This window comes from Microtus oregoni, unplaced genomic scaffold, assembly GCF_018167655.1.
Source record: "Microtus oregoni isolate MIOR12 unplaced genomic scaffold, Mior012 000008F_ref0000371, whole genome shotgun sequence".
NCBI classification, from domain to species: domain Eukaryota; kingdom Metazoa; phylum Chordata; class Mammalia; order Rodentia; family Cricetidae; genus Microtus; species Microtus oregoni.
This window is the reverse complement of record NW_024543067.1, coordinates 32,616,185-32,637,605: the sequence shown is the minus strand read 5'-3', so window position 1 is coordinate 32,637,605 and position 21,421 is coordinate 32,616,185. Positions and strand designations below refer to the sequence as shown.

Here is a 21,421-nt window from a genome sequence, read left to right as displayed (position 1 = left end):
GTCAGAGCAATCCTGTCTTCCTCCAGAGCACCGGGATTACAATGAGCTGCCACATCCACCTGGCTTTTTAATGTGGGTTCTGGGGATCCAAAGTCCAGTCTTCACACTCATGCAGCAAGGGCTTTGTCCACTTTATCTCCACAGCCCAGCGTTAGTTTTCTTTCATTTCGCTTCCCCTGCCCTCTGGAGCTGAGCGGGGTGTTAATTCACCATTGTAGCACAGGGCCAAAGTGAACATACAGTAAATATTTGTTCACTGGGTGGATTATGCCAGACATGTCACTAGATCCTGCAAATATGTTTAGTTGAAAAAAACCAAACAAATGTGATGTGATTAATATATGATCATCATGTGAAGAAAATACAGCAGGGCTGGAATGTAAAGATATTTCCTTGTGGGGTCCGATGCTGAGAGAATGGATTCGCTTCCTTAATTTAGTTCAAATAATCAAGACTAATGAAATCACACACCAATGAAGTGTAATCCTGATGGAATGAAGGTTTCTAGCCAGATGAGGCCTGTCTGGAAAAAAAAAAAAAGACCTCACAGAACAGGGCAAGACTGGCTTTACTGGCTCCTGCATGAGCTTTTGAGTTTCTCACAGGTATCAAAGGGGCATGAGTGCTCTTGTCAAAACGCAGGGCAGAAGGGAAAGTGGAGACAGTACGACTTAAAGGCTGTCAGCAGTTGTCGCGAAGAGACAAACCATGCAGCTCTTATATAGGGAAACATTTGACTGGGGCTACTTTAACGCCCAAAAGTTTAGTTCATTATTGTCAATGGCTGGAAGCATGGTGGAGTGCACAGTAGATGTGGTGCTGGAGAGGGGCTGAGAGTTCTGTATCTGAATCCTCAGGCAGCTGCAGGAAGAAAGAGGGAGCCACTGAAATCTCAAAATCCACTCCCTGTGACACACCTCCAATCATGGCTCTCCCTGCCGTGCACCGCACATGTGGAGGCTTAAATACCCTGCAGTCAATGGCCAACAGGTGAAAATCCCATCCTCTGATCCTCTAGGCTAGGCACAGCTTCTAGTAACTTCAATTAGAAGGCTCTAGCAGGGAAGAGCAGCTGAAGACTAGGACTCATTAGTCCCAACATCTCCCCATGTGTGTCTGGAGATGATTTTCATTCAAAGCACACAGCAGTCAAGCATCAAAAGTAGAATTGGGAGCTGTAAAGATGGCTCAGAAGTGCTTGTTGCTCTTCCAGAGGACCTGAGTTCATTCCCTACCACCCACATCAGGCAGCCCACAACTGACTAGCTCCAGCTCCAGGGATTCCAGTGCCATCTTTTGATCTCCATGAACACCTGTACGTGCACTCAGGGACACACACACACACACACACACACACACACACACACACCCCTCTGCTGCAACTGGACTGCCACAGAGTTCAGTTTAACCAGGAAGAACTGATACTCGTCAGCATTCCCCTGGCTGAGTGCTCTCTGCTCTACCTGGATGGGAACCCAGGGTAGGCAGGCTTGTTACCCACTGGTGTCCAGCAGCCTGCATTCACCTCGGTGTAACAGCAGTGAGTGCTGGCAGTGGGGAGGGGGGGGGCACTGTCAAATGGCACTCTCTAGGGCTTCCACTTTCCCTTTTCTTTATGAATGCCCTGACCACTCTAGGAACTTGACAGCATCTTCAGGTGTCAGTGCCACAGTCACATCCAAACTTGACCAAGCTTGGGCACGTATATCCAAAAATGCTAAGACTAAACCTCAACTACAAATATAATAATACAATTGCTGTTTGTTTAACCAGTCGTATTTGAGATGACCTAACTGTCCCTGAAACTCCCCTTTGCTGTGCTTAAAAGGACATACTCCTTCCTGTCCTTGCCATCTTTTGCAGACAAACGACCCCGCATATGCTGTAATATTAATAAACGCTCTTTGCTCTTAAATACTATTTGAGTCTGGGATCTTCCTTCAGCGTTTCTCGGACCCAACAAAGTCACCTAGAGGAGACACACCTTTTGGGTGTGTCTGTAAGGGTGTTCCCAGAGAGGTTGAATTTGGAAGTGAAAACCTACCCGGCTGGGAGGTGGTGGCGCGCGCCTTTAATCCCGGCACTCGGATTAAATCCGAGGCAGGCGGATTTCTGTGAGTTCGAGGCCAGCCTGGTCTATAAGAGCTGGTTCCAGGACAGGCTCCAAAAGCTACAGAGAAACCCTGTCTCGAAAAACCAAAAAAAAAAAAAAAAAAAAAAAAAAGAAAGAAAGAAAGAAAAGAAAGAAGGGCGGATCTAGAGGATCTAGACTGAATCAATGGGGCGGGGGGGAGATAAACTCGTGTTTCAAAAAAAAAAAAATCAAGCCGGGCGGTGGTGGCGCACGCCTTTAATCCCAGCACTCGGGAGGCAGAGACAGGAAGATCTCTGTGAGTTCGAGACCAGCCTGGTCTACAAGAGCTAGTTCCAGGACAGGAACCAAAGCTACACAGAGAAAACCTGTATAGAAAAACAAAAACAAAACAAAATCAAACAACTAATCAAATAATTAACCAAATAAGAAGGGAGCTGTGCGATTCTATAACAAATTAGGCAAGAAGTTATTTTAAAACCAAGCAGCCAACCAACCAGTTAACCAACTGATAAACTCCCTGCGGGCGGTATCCGATGACCAGCACAACCGGCCCTGCCTTCCCCGCAGCGGCCGCGGCTCCGTCAACCGGAAGCTCCCGGCTCCGCCGTGAGCCACACCGGAAGTATCCGGACATCTGTCCCTCTAGGCCTGCTCAGAGTGTTCCGCCCGACGCGGCGCGGAGTATTGTGGGCGCTGGTGAGCGGCTGGTTTCGGTCCGGGCGGCAGCGACCCGCTTTCGGGGAGCTTGGCGTCTGGGCTCCGCCGTGGGGCCCGCAGGCCGCTGCCAGCATGTCGGGCGTGCGAGCCGTGCGCATCAGCATCGAGTCGGCCTGCGAGAAGCAGGTGCAGGAGGTGGGCCTCGATGGCACCGAGACCTACCTGCAGCCGCTGTCCATGTCGCAGAACCTGGCGCGCCTGGCGCAGCGCATCGACTTCAGCCAGGGCTCGGGCTCCGAGGAGGAGGAGGCGGCGGGGCCCGACGGCGACGCACAGGACTGGGCGGGCGCCGGGGCCGAGCAGGACGACGAGGAGGGTAAGGCTCTGCCCACGTTTCTCTCTCTGCCCCGAGGGTCTCCCCGAGGGGTAAAAATGCATCTTTAATAAAGTGCGTGTCACTTTGCTCCCCTGTGCTTGTGGATAATGAGTAGCAGCCGTCTCTGTAAAGACGTGTGTTGACTGCAGTGGAAGGCCGACCTCGGCGGGACTCGGGTAGTGTACCAGCCTAGCAGGCCAGGAGAAGCATTCGGCTTTTTTATTAGAACAGCTGAAAGCTTTAGGGAGATTTTAGGTGGAGGCGGGTGATTCTCGGAAGCTTTCAGGTGAATGAATTACAAGAAAACAAAACCGATTTGGAGAAGCAATCAGACTGGATTTTAGACTCTTCTCATTATCAGAGGATTAAGGGGGAAAAAACCCACTCACAGTTTTGATTGAATAATGTGACAGGATCGGTAACAGTGGGGATGTTCGTGTCGAGTGTGGTAGCACAGGCTTGTATTCCTAGAACTCGCTAGGCAGGTAGGTTTCTAAATGGTCATAACAGCCTGAGCTAATAGTGAAACACCGTCTCAATAAATAAATAAAGATGTAAGAAAATTAAAACATTGCGATTATTCTGTATCGGAAAAGTAGATCAGCTCAGCAGTTTTGTATCTCCTCTGTATCTTATGGTTGGGGTCAGCACATGAGGGATGGTATTAAAGGTCAGAGCATTAGGAAGGTTGAGAAGCACTGTCCTATGTTGTGTGAAGGACTAAGTGGATCTGCTGTGCTGGTACGAGGTATCTTTAGGACACAGCAGTGAAGGAAAGGGCAAGTGACAGGAGAATAGGAGTGTGTGTGTGAGTTAGCGGGAAAACCTTTGCAAGGGTTTATTCCAGCTGTTAAGAGTGGTATGTCTCAGAAGGGAGGAGAGTCAGGTCAGGCCTGGAATAAAGGGAAACTTTGACTTTCACTCCCTGATGCTTTTAGCTTGAATTCTGTAAAATGAGCATGTAATTGATTAAAAGGAAACTATGGTCCTGCAGCCAGTAGGAGTGCTGGTGTTGCCTGGTTTTTGCTGTTTAGAAACCCACTACCGTTATTGAAGCTCTAATGCTGGAAGGAAGCAGGTTATTTTTAAAGTGCTGGGGATATAGTTCAGTGTTTGTCTGTCATGAGTGAAGCCCTAGGTTTTTTTTTTTTTTTCCGAGATAGGGTTTCTCGTAGCTTTGGAGCCTGTCCTGGCACTAGCTCTTGTAGACCAGGCTAGCCTAGAACTCACAGAGATCCACCTGCCTCTGCCTCCCGAGTGCTGAGATTAAAGGTGTGCGCCACCACCTCCCGACAAGTGAAGCCCTAGGTTTAAGAAGATTTGAGTGCCTACCTAAGCTATAAGGACAGGTCTGGCCTGTGGAAGTTAGACTGCATTTATTTTTCCCTAGGAGTGCTGTGTTAAATGTTAACAGCTCAAGACAGGGTGGTGAGAAAGAGATGAAACAGGTGCTTGGGAAGAAAACTTTGCTTCTGCTTTTCATACTTTTTAAAATAATTATTTAAATTCATTTTATGTGCATTGATGTGAAGGGGTCAGAGCTTCTGGAACTGGAATTCCAGACAGTTGTGAGCTGCCATGTGGGTGCTGGGAATTGAACCTGGGTCCTCTAGAAGAGCAGCCAGTGCTCTTAGTTGGTGAGCCATCTCTCCAGCGCCCCTTTTCCTATGTTTAAACCTCTAAATGAGCTTCTCTCTTTTATTCTGTGTAACCAGTACACACGTGTTTCTGTTTTTCAGGGCTGGTGAAATTCCAACCTTCTCTGTGGCCTTGGGACTCAGTGAGGAACAATTTGCGAAGTGCCCTCACGGAGATGTGTGTTCTCTATGATGTCCTCAGTATTGTCAGAGACAAAAAGTTCATGACGCTGGACCCCGTCTCTCAGGATGCTCTTCCTCCCAAACAGGTAGGTGTGGCCTCCAGCCAGAGAGCCTCTCTTCGGGTTCAGCACCAGCAGCTGGTTGTGTGCATTGTCTCCCTTTTCTTCTCTTGAAAAGTTAAATGCGTGAGTTAGAGAGCTGACTGAAGGATGAAGAGCGCATATTATTGCAGATGGCCGGAGTTCAGTGCTTAGCACCCATGTCGGGCAGCTCACAGCTGCCTCCAGCTCCAGCGGCAGGAAATCTGACACCCTCTGACCTCTTCATAAGCTCAGACTTACGTGCTCACATAATAAAGTAATGGTAAGAAAGAGAAAAACTAAGTCCAGGTGAAGATGTAAGGACCAAACCAGCACTTCCCAGATGAGAGCATCTTTGAGTCAGGCTCCTTGAAGAAGGAACAGAATGATGTGGCTTCTCCCATCCAAATACTAAGCCAGCCTGACCCAGCTTAGCAGACTTCTGAGGTCAGTTGAGGTTGGGACTATTCAGAGCATTATGGTCGTAGAAGACTGGCCTTTTTATGAAATGTCCGCGTTTTTCACTTTGTTTTCTGATGTGCTTCTACGGTCAGAAAACTGGCACCTACTAGACTTGCCATTTGGAAGTGTAGCTCTTCCATAAAGCACACAGCTGGTCATTGTGGCAAACACAGTCTGAGGTCAGTGGGTGTAGTCGGCGTGTGCTGTGGGCCTGACACCAGTCACAGTTCCACAAGCAAGTAGGCTGTGGTGAGTTTAAAGTGTGTTTATGGGAGGTGCCTGATTGGTCATATGCTGACTACTGTAAGCTGGCGTTGATGTGTGCCATGTAGGTGGTGGTTTCTATGCATAGGTTAAATCTAGGCGGGGGTTTGAGATTTAGTGTGCCACAGAACATTATGAACTGGGCAAGAGCTAGGGTGGTGAAGAAGCACAGCACCCTGGCCTAGGTGTGCCCCGGCTATGTATTGCTAAGTGCTAGTTTCTAGCATTTCTAGCATTTTGCCACTTAGGTGGTGGTTTGACTTAGGTCTTTTTGTAAGTTTGTCAAGAAGCAGGTTACTTCTGTTTTAAAAAAGGTTTTGCAAGGGAAAAGTTTTTCTCAAAGATTTGGTATATGTCACTTCCACACCCACCTGCTTTCTCCTGTGTGTATCTGTGTGTGCACACACGTGTGGAAGGGTTAAAGTACAGACACTGTGTGTGCACACACGTGTGGAAGGGTTAGAGGACAGGCTGTGTGTGCACACACGTGTGGAAGGGTTAGAGGACAGACACTGTGTGTGCACACATGTGTGGAAGGGTTAGAGGACAGGCTGTGTGTGCACACACGTGTGGAAGGGTTAGAGGACAGGCTGTGTGTGTGTGCACACACGTGTGGAAGGGTTAGAGGACAGGCTGTGTGTGCACACATGTGGAAGGGTTAGAGGACAGGCTGTGTGTGTATGTGTGTGTGTGCACACACGTGTGGAAGGGTTAGAGGACAGGCTGTGTGTGTGTGTGTGCACACACGTGTGGAAGGGTTAGAGGACAGGCTGTGTGTGTGTGTACACACGTGTGGAAGGGTAAGAGGACAGGCTGTGTGTGCACACACGTGTGGAAGGGTTAGAGGACAGGCTGTGTGTGCACACGTGTGGAAGGGTTAGAGGACAGGCTGTGTGTGTGTGCACACGTGTGGAAGGGTTAGAGGACAGGCTGTGTGTGTGTGCACACGTGTGGAAGGGTTAGAGGACAGGCTGTGTGTGTGTGCACACACGTGTGGAAGGGTTAGAGGACAGACACTGTGTGTGCACACACGTGTGGAAGGGTTAGAGGACAGGCTGTGTGTGTGTGCACACACGTGTGGAAGGGTTAGAGGACAGACACTGTGTGCACACACGTGTGGAAGGGTTAGAGGACAGGCTGTGTGTGTGTGCACACACGTGTGGAAGGGTTAGAGGACAGGCTGTGTGTGTGTGCACACACATGTGGAAGGGTTAGAGGACAAGCTGTGTGTGTGTGCACACACGTGTGGAAGGGTTAGAGGACAGACACTGTGTGTGCACACACGTGTGGAAGGGTTATAAAGGACAGACTTTACTTTGGGCGTCTTCCTCCGCTGCTCTCAGAATCATAGTTTTGAGTCAGCATCTCTTTCTGAAGGTAAAGTTCACCGGTTGGCTAGATGGACTGGCCGCATGCCTCCAGAATTGTCCTCCTCCCTGGGGCTTCCTGGGTGCAGGTGTGTGGCTGTGCTGGGATTTAGTGGGTGTTGGGGCTTGCCTGGCAGGCCCGTGCCGACTGTCGTCCTTCTTCCTCGCTGTGTTTGTTTGCTGTAGTTGCACATTTCCTGGTTGAGAGGACAGGCAGTTTTATGGTTATCTGAACTAGTGCACTCCAGCTTTGGGTAGGAACCATGCCGGGTTGTTTTGTTTTGGCAGAGTCCGCAGACCCTGCAGCTGATCTCTAAGAAGAAGTCCCTGGCCGGAGCTGCTCAAATCCTCCTCAAGGGGGCGGAAAGACTGACCAAGTCCGTGACCGAGAACCAGGAAAACAAGCTCCAGCGAGACTTCAACTCTGAGCTCTTGAGACTACGGCAGCACTGGAAACTGAGGAAAGTTGGAGACAAGATCCTGGGCGACCTGAGCTACAGAAGCGCGGGTACAGACATCTGACCGTAGAAACTGCTTTGTGTGAGCAGAGGGTTTGGTGAACTGTGATGTCTCCCAGTCTCCTGTCGTGATCATTGCTGAGCTCCATGTTGTACAGTGCTACTTAATTTCTTTATCTGTGACCCGAAACTTGCTTGCCAGGACCTGCTGTGGAACACCTGGAGTCCCAACACTTGAAGGCTGAGGTGGGAGGGTCAGGAGTTCAAGGCTAGCTTTGCCTACGTGAGACCCTATCTTAAAAACCCCACACAGACCATTCTTACAATCCTATAATAAACAACCTCCCATCAGTTTGAAAACCTTTTAGATATATTTAAGAGAGAGTTCAGAGCTCACTGGAGATGGCCAAGCGTCCCTGCTGGGCTGCTTGAGAACAGTGGTGGAAATGCACGAAGCCCCCTGTGCCAGAGTCAGGCACAGCTGTTATCAACACACAGTGAGTCAGGTCAGTGTCCCGCACTGAAATGAGTTCTGCTACAAGATGAGTCGGTGCTTTCTGGTTTTAGACATTGTAAGTTCTTTCTCCTAAAGCAGTTATGGACAAATATTTAATTTCTCCTTGGGGTGGTCCTTTGATGTTATGGAAGAATATAGTTGCATTCTTTCACTGCAAGAAGATCCTGAATGCCCTCCCTTGTAGACAAGCACTGGACCCAAGCATGCACTCATGATGTAGCAATTACTTAGACTTCTGACCTGCACAGAAAGAGGTGTGTCAGCTGTAGAGGAACTGGCTGGAAATAGTACTGTAAGTGCTGTTGATCTGTCCTTCACTGCTGAGTTCAGATCTAAGGATGGAGCTCAGAGGGTCATGTTCTTAGAGCACAGTGTGCGGCCTGGGAAGGTCAGAAGACAGCACTGCCTTTGGGACAGGTGCACGATGGTGCCCGTGCTTGCCTAGCATCGTTTGTTGTTGCTTTTACCTGACACACAGACTCATTGTATGGCTCTGACTGGGCCAGGCTGGCCTGACCTGAAACTGCTTCCACCTCTCTTCTTCCTTTTTTGGTTTGGCTCACTAGGGCCTCCTTTCTGTCCACATGCACATGTCTAGTGGAAGGAATTCATGCTTTAGTGATGTGTTATGCTTGACATTTTGTGTTAAGTTAATGTGCTGTGTTAATTATTTTAATCTTTAATACCCAATTAGGGTCTCTCTTTCCCCATCATGGCACCTTTGAAGTGATTAAGAACACAGACATTGATTTGGATAAAAAGATCCCAGAAGATTACTGTCCCCTGGATGTCCAGATTCCTAGTGATTTGGAGGGGTCTGCGTACATCAAGGTACCAATCGATGCTTTTTCCAGTCATTTCTTGCCAATTGTCCTGAGGCAACTTTGCTAATGTTTTTCATGTTGTCTAGGTTTCTATTCAAAAACAGGCTCCAGACATTGGTGATCTTGGCACAGTAAACCTGTTCAAGAGACCATTGCCCAAGTCCAAACCAGGTATGTCGTGGCCTCTAACCTCCTTCTGTATTTACAGTAAGCCAGAGAGAGCGAGAGGGAAAGAGACGTTCTGTGTGAAAACAGTAGGAAGGACGGTTTAAAGGCAGAGTTGGCCTCATGAAAGATATTTTAGCACTGAGGGCTGAGAGAAGGAGGGGTTCTCAGAAAGAAACCCCAGAGCACGGATACGGGTTTATCAAAGAACTGTTATCGGTTTTGGCTTTTTAAGATCATCTCCGCCTCTGCACTGGCTGCAGGCATGAGTGCCATGCCTGCTTCTAGAAGTGTACCTGTTATAACTTAGAAACAAACCTCTAGTGAGTGGCTGTGTCTTTGTAGGCTGAACTGCCCTAGTTGTCTCTGTGTGACAGAAGTAAGATCTTCCCTCCCATCCAAGGCTCAGGGCCTGTCAGGAAAGTGGAGAGGAAGATGTAGGAACCAGATGTGGGGAGGGTGCTGTGAAGCAGTGTCGTCGGGGTGGGATACAGCCTCACACACGTGCTCTCTGTGCCTTGGGTACCTGCTGCAGACTTGTACAAGACTAGGCCCTCACCATTTCACCAAGGATGATCGATGGGCTTGTGAAGCCCCATACCGTTACTAAGGGACTGTAGGCATCTCGTGATTCCTAGGCAAGATGTATCGTTTTCCTCATTCCTCGGTGGTGTAATATGGGGCGGCAGGGGGAGCTGCAGGCTTTATAACCAGCAGCAAAACTACTCAGGTAAATTTGGTTCAGACTTCTGGAGTCTGACACCGGGTCGCTTATTGTAGCCATATTTAAGCACAGCACAGTTTTGAGAAGGTTTCTGCTAACAGTTAACTCGGTGCTGTGAGTACAGCACAGCTTGAGACGTCAATTGACACCGAAGCTCTGTATAGAGCATGTCTGGCTTCTTCTGTAAAGATGGGTGCTGTAGACTGGAAACATGCTCAAGGCTTAGGGTGGGGTGAATATAAGGCCCATGGAGTCAGGATTTGGCCTGGTCCTAAGATAACGTTGAAGTCACTTAGACTGATCTAAAGTACAAGTGACATTCTCATAAGAATAGGATTAATAGACTCAGAAGCAACGCTTAAGATAGGGAAAGGGTCTGGGATAAACAAAACATAAATTCTGGGGGATGCGGGTGAGGCTCTGCAGACAGCAAAGGATCACAGTATTCTGCAGGAAGACAGGTAAACATCCTTTGAAGAGATAAGCCTGTGTGTCTGCTTTTTCTGGCTTCTCCGGTGCTTATCTGTGTACGCAGGAACCTCTTGCCCTGTATAACAGCCATTGATTAGTTGCCTGTGTTCCTGTAAATAATGTCATACTCAGCAATCTCAATCTCATTCCTGTAAATAATCTCATCACATGCTCAGAACAGTCACAAACTCTCTCTCTCTCTCTCTCTCTCTCTCTCTGTCTCACACACACACACACACACACACACACACACACACACACACAAAGATGGGGACTTTGGAAGAAGAGTTAGAGCCGGAAAGGAAGGGATAAAGTGGTGAAAATGAAAAGTCTGTTTGCATCTGTCAAATTGTCAAAAAATTTTAATGCAATTTTATGTTCGAGAAAAGACTGTACCAGTATTTTGAGCCTTTGGTTATGAAGTCAGGTTATCATTTGTGCCACTGTGTACATAATCTGGCCGGACATTGAGATTATACATGCCTCTCTCTTTCAGGTTCTCCACATTGGCAGACGAAGTTAGAAGCAGCACAAAATGTTCTTCTTTGTAAAGAAATTTTTGCACAGCTTTCTCGGGAAGCCGTTCAGATTAAGTCTCAGATCCCTCACATTGTGGTGAAAAACCAGATCATCTCTCAGCCCTTCCCAAGTAAGCAGGCAGCCTGCTTAGGCCTGCAAACAGGACCTTGTGGTGCGGGTGTGCTGAGCATCATGGCGTCCAGCAAAGCTGTGGGCCTCTGCTCTGTCCTGGGGGTGGCACCTTGGGCTTTCACAGGGTGTTAAAACCATGTGGTGCTCCGGCTTCAGACAGCAGTAGCTGCTGTCAGATGGCATTTCCTTTGAAGGGTACCACTTTGAATCTTCCTAATTTGTAGTAAAGAGTTTTCTGTTCAGAAGCAACCAGGCTTAACCTAAAAATCAGTTGTCATTAGCTATACACTTGGTTTAGGCAGTGGCTCTCATGACCCCTTTGGGGTTACATATCAAGTATTTTTGTTGCAACTCATAACAGTAGCAAAATTACAGTTATGACATAGCAACAAAATAATTGTATGGTTGGGGTCACCACAGCATGAGGAACTGTAGTAAAGAGTCAGAGCGTTAGGAAGGTTGAGAACCACTGGTTTCGGGTTAGACATGAACAGTTTTTCCCTATTGCTTTTGGGAGCAGGGAAGAGAGCCTGATAAAATCAGGTACTAAAACTCCATGTTGAAATAGAACTAGTAAAGTTTGTTCTTAAGATTCTGTGCTTATAAAAACAAGAACTGTGTTTTCTCAGTCTTCAGCTCAGGAGCAGCACCATGCTGCTGTGGAACTACAGTTGTCTAAGTCTGTGGGGTTTATCATGTTAAGTAAGGGAGGTCATTGGAGTAGAGGTACTTAGGAGGCAAGTTGACAGGATTGTCCTTTGTGAAATTGGTCTCCAGTTCTTGGCTTGTCTGCATCTATTCTGCCTCTCTGTACACAGGCTTGCAGTTGTCCATTTCCCTGTGCCACTCCTCAAATGATAAGAAGTCCCAGAAGTGTGCCTCAGAGAAGCCGGGTCCAGAGGATCACCTCTATGTCCTGGAGCACAACTTGCACCTGCTGATCAGAGAGGTAACTCCAGTGTGGCTCTGCAGTGCATAAGTCAGTTACTGAGTCAGTAACGGGTGGCAGTGGTTTGAGAGAACCTGTTATGTGCCAGGGGATCCGGAGATAATCGGTGCATGATCCTTGCTCCCAGGATGTCTTGTAGAGCTAGGGATATGCAGCAAGTTCTGCAGTTACCATGGGAGGCTTGTGCCGCTGGACAGAGAAAGAGTGGCTCTTGTCTGGGGGCCTGAGCTGTACAGAAATGTCCTGTTTTGAGAATCTTTATAGACGAATACATTCCAGCCTTCCACCCCAACCCCCACCCCCAAATCCTAGGGTGGTGTTCATTTGGTAATAATGGTATATAAGTCTGTGTTTTTTAAAAGGGTTTTTCAAAGCCGGGCAGTGGTGGCACACGCCTTTAATCCCAGCACCCAGGAGGCAGAGGCAGGTGGATTTCTGCGAGTTCGAGGCCAGCCTGGTCTACAAGAAGGGACAGGCTCCAAAGCAACACAGAGAAACCCTGTCTCAAATAATAATAATAATTAATAAAAAAAAATAAAAGATTTTTTTAGACTGAGGATTTCACTCAGGGTTGAATACTTGCTTAACATGGGTGATGCTGTCACTTTAATCCTAGTAATACATCTTTCTGGGGTCTGCCAGACAGTCTAGGACAGTTGATTAACTATCTGTCATGAGATGAGACTTAGTGAAGAATGCTTTTTAATTTAAAACTTTGAAGGTAAAAAGGGCAGCTCAGAGGAGCCCTCCTCTTTATAGATGTGTGTCCTGCCCATGGCCACTCGGTGCTTTACCTCTGTACCGAGAAGATGCTGATGATCTAGTCCTGGCTAGCCTGCACCAACCTAACCTGTGCAGACAGGCTGGCATCTGCCCCTGAGTACTGAAATTAAAAGCATTGCTACTATGTCTAGCAAGATCACTTTTTATATTTGATTATTTCCAAAAAGGAGCCTGTCCTAGAACAAGCTCTTATAGACCAGGCTAGCCTAGAACTCACAGAGATCCGCCTGCCTCTGCCTCCTGAGTGCTGGGATTAAAGGTGTGCGCCACCACTGCCTGGCTCTATTTCCAAAAACTTGAGCCAAGCTTTGGTTAAACATTTTTGGCCTGCTTATGATCCAGGTGCTGGTTTTTAATGACTTTTTTTTTTTCAGTTTCATAAACAGACCTTGAGTTCCGTGGTGATGCCTCACCCAGCAAGTGCTCCTTTTGGCCACAAGAGAATGAGACTTTCGGGTCCTCAGGCTTTTGATAAAAATGAAATTAATTCAATACAGTCTACAGAAGGACTCCTGGAAAAAATAATTAAACAAGCCAAGCATATTTTTCTAAGGAGCAGGTAAGAATGAAGAAAATTACTGGTTTTCTGTGCCATTGGGTCATTTTCCTGTTCCCTTTAATGTGTGTTAACTACTTTGAGTGTACGTAAAGTTTGTTTCCCAGGGAGAAAGCGGCTGAGAGTAATATCATGGTGATTTTCTCTCTCTCTCTCTCTCTCTCTCTCTCTCTCTCTCTGTGTGTGTGTGTGTGTGTGTGTCTTTCTTTCCTTATTTATTTGTTTGTCTGTTGAGACAGGATCTTGGTCAGCGTAGCCCTGGCTCTACTAGAACTTGCTGTGTAGACCAAGCTGGCGTTGAACTCACAGAACTGTGCCTACTTCTGTCTCCTGAATTCTGGGATTAAAGGTGTACACTACCATGCTCAGCCAATCTTGTTGTTGTTGTTTTGTAGTGCTGGAGACCACTAGCCCGCCTCAGAGCCCGTAAGGCAGGAGCTCACACCCTAGGCTGGACTCAGGCTTGCTTTCCTCCTGCCTCCTCTCCTGTAGGCATGTGCACTAGCTTTCTCTCTCCTCTCTTTCTTAAAAACAAAAAAACTTAGAGTCATTTTAATCCTTAGTCTTAGACATTTTTCTTTCATTAAGATATTTTAACAGTTATATAACATAACATTAGACACGTATTCCATGATTTATTTCCCCAGTTACTTGCTGGGGTGTGTGTGTGAGAGAGAGAGAGATAGATAGATAGAGAGAGAGAGCGAGAGAGCGCTAGTACTTGGTGGGCAAGCCTCTACCACTGAGCTGCATCCAGTTGGTTTATATTTGCTGAACAGAACATCCTCGTATACCTGTCCACTGCAGGCATTTTGTAGCATTGTTCAGGAGAGGAAAGGAAGCTAAGAGCAAATGTTGTGTGTGTGCACATACCTCTTGGGCTGGTCTCCTCAGCGCTTTTCCGTTTCTGATAAAGTACTAAGGTCAGACAATGAGGACTAAGGGCCTTTAGTGGCTTGGTGGGTGCACATACTTTATGCTTTGATTTATACTTTGATTTAAGCACTGTGTGTAAGATAAGGATTGCTGCTTCAGAATTTTGTTCCTGGGTTTGGGCTCTGAAGTTAAACCCCTTGCTGTCCCTCAATTATTTATGTATGACTCAGGGCAAATGCTTAACCTGTTTCCAAAGCTGCATGTAGTAAGTAAGTAGTCCTGCCAACTGACCACTTAGAGCTAAAGGCAGGAGGGTTAGGAATTCAAGGCCAGCCCTGGCTACAAGAGACCATACCTTAACCCACCCCTCCTCATTCAGAAAGGAAGGAAGGAAGCTTTCTTAGGTAATGGAGCTTACCTAAAGCCAGACAAGGCACACAACTGTAATCTTGGCACTCAGGAGGCCGAAGCAAAAGAATGATGTGTTCCAGCCAAGCCGGGACTACAGAGGGACAGACTGCTTCAAAGCAAGATAAAACAGAAAACAAAAGCCAGTGCCTGCCAAACACACTGTTAGGGAGAATAGATGATAATGTTCTTGACCACATGCACAGTTTAGATACTTCAGTGTAGCAGGCATTGCTGACTTTCTTCATGGGTGATGTTTGGATTGGGCTCAAGGCTCTGGTTTGCCTTGATTGTGATTTTAATAACAACAGGTCTGGGTGTATCCCAGTCAGCTCGTTGCCAGAGATCAGGCACTAGCATCTGTGAATGGTGCGTGACAGATTAGTACCTGGGAAGTGTCTTGTCCTGGGGCAGTAAGCTTTCACGAGCAGGACAGGATGAGTGGAGTCGTAAGGAGAGGTGGGGTGAGTGTGTCTCGTGGTGCAAACTGAGAACAGCACAGCAGTGTGTATACAAGGGCTTCCAGAAACCTCACCTTTCCAGTGGGGATCTGATGAAAAAGCGGCACGCTGTGAAACTTTTTAGGTTTTATAAAATTGGTGTTTTCATTTATATGGTGATTTTTAATTTTTTAATTTTCCTTTTGAAGAACTGCTGCAACCATTGACAGCTTGGCAAGTCGCATTGAAGACCCCCAGATCCAGGCCCACTGGTCAAACATCAGCGACGTTTATGAGTCTAGTGTGAAGGTTTTGATCACGTCTCAAGGTTATGAGCAAATATGCAAGTGAGTGTCGCCAGGAAGTCCCGCAGGTGGATGCCAGGCGCTGCCGAGCCTTTCCCAAGGGCTCTGCAGTGCCAAGTTGTCATATGGTTCCCATAATTATATCATGATAAAGTGTTTGCAGAAACAAGAGGTAAGGGCTGGAGCGATGGCTCAGTGGCTTAAAGTGCTCTTCTAGGGGACCTGAGCTCTGTTCCTAGCCCCACATGAGGTGGCTCACAACTGCCCGCACCTCTAGCTCCAGGGAGTCTTATATTCTTCTCTGACCTCCAGGGTGCTTACACATGCGTTGCATATACACACAAATTTTCATAAAAACCACATAAAATCTTGTTTACAGTTTTGTGGTGGGCGATATTCATAGCTATCCTTAGCCACATGCAACCTTTGGGCTACGTGTCGAACGTGCCTAGCTTTTAAAGTGGAAAATGCGTCTCTTGATGAGACTTTCTCCAAGCCTACAGGCTATGCAGGTCTAGGTGTCAGGCATGAATTTGGCCATCTGAGCCGGCACTCAGCATTGTCTGCTCAGGGCAGTCTGCGTTTGTAGTTCTCTTCTAACTTGGCTGCCCTTGGTTCTGATCCATTAGTTGATGATTGTGCCTCTCAACCAAGTTGACCATGTGTGTCTGCTAAAGAGCGGCACGGTCTTGTCCTGGCATTCTTAGGCAGTGCTTGGGTAAGGTGTATTGCTAGGATGCTTGTTTGGCGTGTACAAGACCCTGATTTCCATTCCTAGCATTGCAACAAAAAGAAGTGTATTCTCAGTTTGATCCCCAACACATGATAAAGCCGGGTGTGGTAGTGTACACCTGTAATCCCAGAGTTTGGGAGGGGGAGGCAGAAAGAGTCCGGTGAGGTCAAGGCCAGCCTGGGCTTCTTTTAAAACTGCATTTAAAAGGAAGAGCTTTTTAGCCTCTTGTGTTGGTCTGAGCAATTGTACCCTTCCCACATTGGTTTAAGAAACCTGACCCCGCCTCTCTAGGCTCTGCAAGTGCTTAGTTGCTAACTGGCCACTGTGTCCCCTGTGAAGGAGGAGCAGGAGATCTGGTGCAGTACTAATCTTCAGCGTAGCCAGTTTTAATAACAATAAACAAGCATGAGAGCAAGTACAGAAGGTAAAAGCATGTGAAGGAACTGAGGGAGTGGGCTTTACGTGTTGTCTTGCATGTGTGCATGGTACATGCACAGAGGTAGAGGACAGTCTGTGGAAATTGGTTTTCTCCTGCCACATGTGGGTAACTGGGATTGAACTCAGGTCCTCAGGCTTGGCTGCAAGAACCCTTAGCCACTTCTTTTTATTTTATTTAATTAATTAAATTATTTATTTATTTATTATGTATACAATATTCTGTCTGTGTATCTGCCTGCAGGCCAGAAAAGGACACCAGACCCTATTACAGATGGTTTTGAGCCACCATGTGCACCATGTGGTTGCTGGGAATTGAACTCAGGACCTTTCGAAGAGCAGGCAATGCTCTTAACCTCTGAGCCATGTCTCCAGCCCCCCTTAGCCACTTCTTGAGTCAGAGCCAGCCCCATGTATCCTGCCACTTGGGGATGTCCTCCAGCTAGCCTCCTATGGAGCTAGTGTCTGGTATAGCCTGAGGAAGGCTGCCTTGGATCTCATTTGGTGGAGGCTACGAAGCCACCCTCCTCTCTGTACCACAAAAGTTAGTTTAGGTTGTCAGAACTACTGCTGTGTTTGTCCATGCTCTCAACATGATGTAAAGGTCCTTGGGGCTGTACAAACTAGAGTGTGTGTCTGCAGGTCCATCCAGCTGCAATTGAACATCGGTGTTGAGCAGGTGCGCGTGGTGCACAGAGACGGGCGGGTGATCACGTTGTCTCATCAGGAGCAGGAACTGCAGGATTTCCTTCTTTCTCAGGTATATTGCACACTGTGCATTTGGTTAGAGTTTTTGTTGTTTTATTTCTTTGAGATAGGATCTCAGTGTGACTCAGCCCAGCGGTCCCCCTGCCTCTGCCTCCTGGTTGCTCGGATGGCAGGTGTGCAGCACATGCCTGGCCACACTTGCAGCCTAAATTCCCTTGTTGCATTAACTGCTTGACAAACAAGCTGAGCATGGAGTAGCTGCAATGGTTGCAGAAGGAGAAATCATTGTTTCTGCCCCATCGTTTATTTCCAGTACGCACTTGGGTTCATCTCGTCGTGGTTTTATTTGCACTCCCTTTGTGATACGCTGAAGCATCGGTTCTGTAGCCAGCAATCTCTCACGACTGTTGGGAAATGGATCCTTTCCAGGAGTGGGGAAGCATTAGCCCAAGGAAACCAAGGAGAGGAAGACAGATGCAAACTACAGCAGCCATTATCCATAGTAACAAGTGTGGCGGTTTAGTCTCTGATTTTGGAAGGGGTCTCATGTGGAAGAGCAGTGCAGAAAGTCCTGCTGCTGCCGCCTTCACTGCTGCTGGCAGAGCGCATCCCACCAGGGTGGGAAGGAAGAACAGGTGGCATGTTGTTTACAGAGGGTCAGCTGACCATGTGAGCGGCATGCAGTGGTCACCTGAGGTCAGTAGTCTTTTGGCCCTAGGGGCTGTGACGTAGAACAATCCTCTTGACCACATGAGCAGCTTTTTGTCATGATACTCAACTGATGTAGCCAGCCTCAGAGGGGCAGTACCAGGAAGACAAGACCTGACCCACTCTGCTCCTTACCATTCTGCTGGCTGCATTTAGTAACCCCTGCTTAAATGGCTGCCATTACCTGAAGCCAGAGAACACAGAAAGCTAATGGAGTCTGCACTCTAGGCCAGTGGACACAGAGAGACAGTGCCGTGGAAAGTGGGGCCCTCCTCTCCCCTCTAGCAGTCATGTCACACAGGAGAAGTCCCCAGATTTGGGCCAGAGGTTAAGGCAAACTTAGGATTGATTCCATCAGATCATCAGAGTGTGCCCGAGCTTGAGTCACACCTTCTCGTTCACAGATGTCACAGCACCAGGTGCATGCGGTTCAGCAGCTTGCCAAGGTCATGGGCTGGCAGGTCCTCAGCTTCAGTAACCACGTGGGACTCGGGCCCATAGAGAGCATCGGCAATGCCTCCGCCATCACAGTGGCCTCCCCAAGTGGTGACTATGCTATTTCAGGTACTTTCCGCTGCTCGGTATGGGAGGTAACTCTGTAACATTCCGCTTTAATAACTAAACGTGAGTAGAAGCCATCTGACTGTGATGAGCTAATGTGTTTACACTGCTGTTTGCTGATACTATTTGTTACTCAAGTCAGGAGTGAGTGTGTGTGTGTGTGTGTGTGTAGGGAAGGGAGGAAAGTGTGTGAGAACTTACTAAGCAAGCTTCTGTTCTTAAACTGAGGCTACTGGTAAGTTCACAGGGCCATGTTTTAAATCTCACCTGCATCAGTTCAAACTTCATCAAAACCAAGAGTTCTTTATTTCTTTTTCTGGGAGACCAGGTCTTGTGTGGAGTTTAGGCTGGCTTCAAACTCTGTATAGCTCAGCCTGGTATTGAGTTTGCTTTGTAGCCTAGGCCAGCCTTGGTCCTCCTGTCTAGGCCTTTGAGGGCTTGGATTGCAGGCATAGGTCACAACACCTGACAAATCTTGTCTAATTTTTATAGGACAAATAATTCAAAGATACTTAAATCATCTTAGAGTTTGTATAAAAATTTAGCATTTGAAGGTCTGAAAAGATGTAGCAGGTAAGGCACTCGCCCCCAAGCCTGATGACCTGAGTTTGGTCCCAAGATCCACATGGTGGTCAGAGGGAACAAATTGGAAGTTGTCTTCTGACTTCCACATGTACATACACACATGCATTCATACATACATATACGTGCATAAATTAATAAATAAATTTAGTATTTTGGAAATGAAGCACTGCCCTTGAGCTTACTATGTAGCCAAAACTAGCCTTGAACTCGTGATCCTGCAGACTGTACCTCCTAGGTACTGGGGTTAGGGGTGTACACCACCATGACCAGCTCCTGAAACCCTTGTTAATGAGATTGTCTAAGCTGTTGGGTAGGTTTCTGTGCTCACAGACGAAGTGTAGGTTTTCCATCACTTCATAAGTTTCAAAGTGTGTGTACTGATTATTGCTTTTGTCAATAGTTCGTAATGGACCTGAGAGTGGCAGCAAGATTATGGTTCAGTTTCCCCGGAACCAATGCAAAGACCTTCCGAAGAGTGACGTTTTACAAGACAACAAGTGGAGTCATCTGCGTGGACCATTCAAGGAGGTTCAGTGGAACAAGATGGAGGGCCGTAATTTCGTTTATAAAATGGAGCTGCTTATGTCTGCACTGAGCCCCTGTCTGTTGTGATTTTCTTCAGAACAAGTTCCAGAAGCATTGACTTGCATGTTTGCAGCTACAAGCACAAGAGAGAGAGACGTCTTCCATATAAGTACTGGTGCTCCCGTCCCTCACAGGAGCCCGGTGTGAACGTTAGCAGCTGGCATCCTCTCACTTTATAAGTGATGAGTGCTTTGGAAGAGAAAAGTTTCTGTACTGTGGTAGTATGCAGTATGGGGAGATGTAAAATACATTTTTTTATACAGCTAACGTGAAAGCATTACTGACTTAAGGGCTTGAATTTGCTTTTTAAAATAAAATAAAAAATCCTATCTTTGATGTTAACGTAAGCTTTGTGTTTAAAATCTCCAAGTGCTTTGTGAATTTCTTCCAGCCATATAATCTGTGTCTCAACCACTCCTAGTGTTTCTTTAAAACCACCTAAGAACATCTCAGGATGCAGATTCACTGAGCACACAGGCCCTTTCTCTGAAAGGCGCCAAGGTCACCCACAGGAAGCAGCCCCAGCACTGGGGCTCTTGGGTATTTGGGAAGTGAAGTGACTCCCCTGGGTCAACGAGAGCCGCTAGGAACTTCTCAGAAGGAGACAGTGCGGTCTAGGGCTTGTTTCTCACTAGTCTGTCTTAAGTGGCTACCCACTGCAGAGGCGCCTGCCCTGCTCTCCATGCTTCCTCATTTCTATTCATCTTTGACTTCCTCTGCAGAAAGAGGTCATCAGATCTTGCTTTTTGGTGTGAGGTTTTTTTTTTTTATTTGCTTTGTGATTTGAGACATAATCTTTTTCTGTAGCAAAGGTTGACCTTGAATTTGTGACCATTCTGCTTCAGTCTGAAGTGTGATTCTAGACAAATGACAAGTTTGGGTGTTTTTTACCTTAAAGGTGTTTGGACTCAGTGTCCTGCCGCACTTTGTACAGAAACTGAAACAGCCCTGCAGGTGGTGGCTAAGCCCTTGGCTGTAGAAAAACTTCATAGAGCTGACTACACATGACTTGAGAATTAAGTTTAGTCGGGTAAAAAGTCCTAAAGCAGGCAAAGTATAAGGTTCCTAAAAAAAGACATTTGGAGGCATAGGTGGGCCTTTTGCACCAATGAAATTTAGCCTTCCCATATGTACACTGTAAAACCAAATCATCCTACGTTGGCAGTTTCCTCTCTCACCCCAATACTCAGACAAGCTTCCCCTGGGATGCCTCCACTTTATTAAACACTGAATTTTTAGAAGGTGATAGTCAAAGGCATCACCAGTGGGGAGCCAGGTAGGGGAGGGGCATCACCAGTGGGGAGCCAGGTAGGGGAGGGGCATCACCAGTGGGGAGCCAGGTAGGGGAGGGCATCACCAGTGGGGAGCCAGGTAGGGGAGGGGCATCACCAGTGGGGAGCCAGGTAGGGGAGGGGCATCACCAGTGGGGAGCTAGACGGGAGGTGGCCCCAGGGTAGTACTGCTGTGTTAGAGTAAGGATGGTCTTGGGTCCCAGCACCTAGACAAATGTTAGATGATTTTAACGATCTGCCTATAGTCTCAGTTTCCTGTAGCAGAGCTGGGGTCCCCGGAGCCCTCACCCTATAAATTGGAGAGCCATCAAGGGAGACAGCTGACATCCATCTCATGTTTCCGTGTGCACACGCACCACACATGATAAAAATGTGAGTAGAATATTGTGTGCCTGTAATCGGAGATAATAGCAGAAAGTTGGCCTAAGATTTTTATTTTTGCATGGTGTGCTGTAAGCCTTTGATCTCAGCGCTTGATAGGCAGAGGCACATGGAGTTCCTGGTCATCTAGGGCTACATAGGGATGTAGTCTCAAACTACAAACTTCAAACCCTGTCTCAAGATTT

At 47.3% G+C, this 21,421-nt stretch overlaps 1 protein-coding gene across 1 annotated transcript; it reads left to right on the top strand.

Moving 5' to 3' along the window:
* The first annotated feature begins 2,745 nt into the window (after positions 1-2,745).
* Med17 (mediator complex subunit 17) lies at positions 2,746-19,910 on the top strand. Its single transcript, XM_041657253.1, has 12 exons — positions 2,746-3,128; positions 4,868-5,034; positions 7,410-7,629; positions 8,791-8,927; positions 9,007-9,091; positions 10,777-10,929; positions 11,750-11,880; positions 13,038-13,222; positions 15,153-15,290; positions 17,059-17,176; positions 18,237-18,396; positions 19,379-19,910. The coding sequence occupies exons 1-12, from the start codon at positions 2,885-2,887 to the stop codon at positions 19,588-19,590; spliced, it is 1,950 nt and encodes a 649-aa protein (XP_041513187.1). The 5' UTR covers positions 2,746-2,884; the 3' UTR covers positions 19,591-19,910.
* Positions 19,911-21,421: the final 1,511 nt, after the last annotated feature.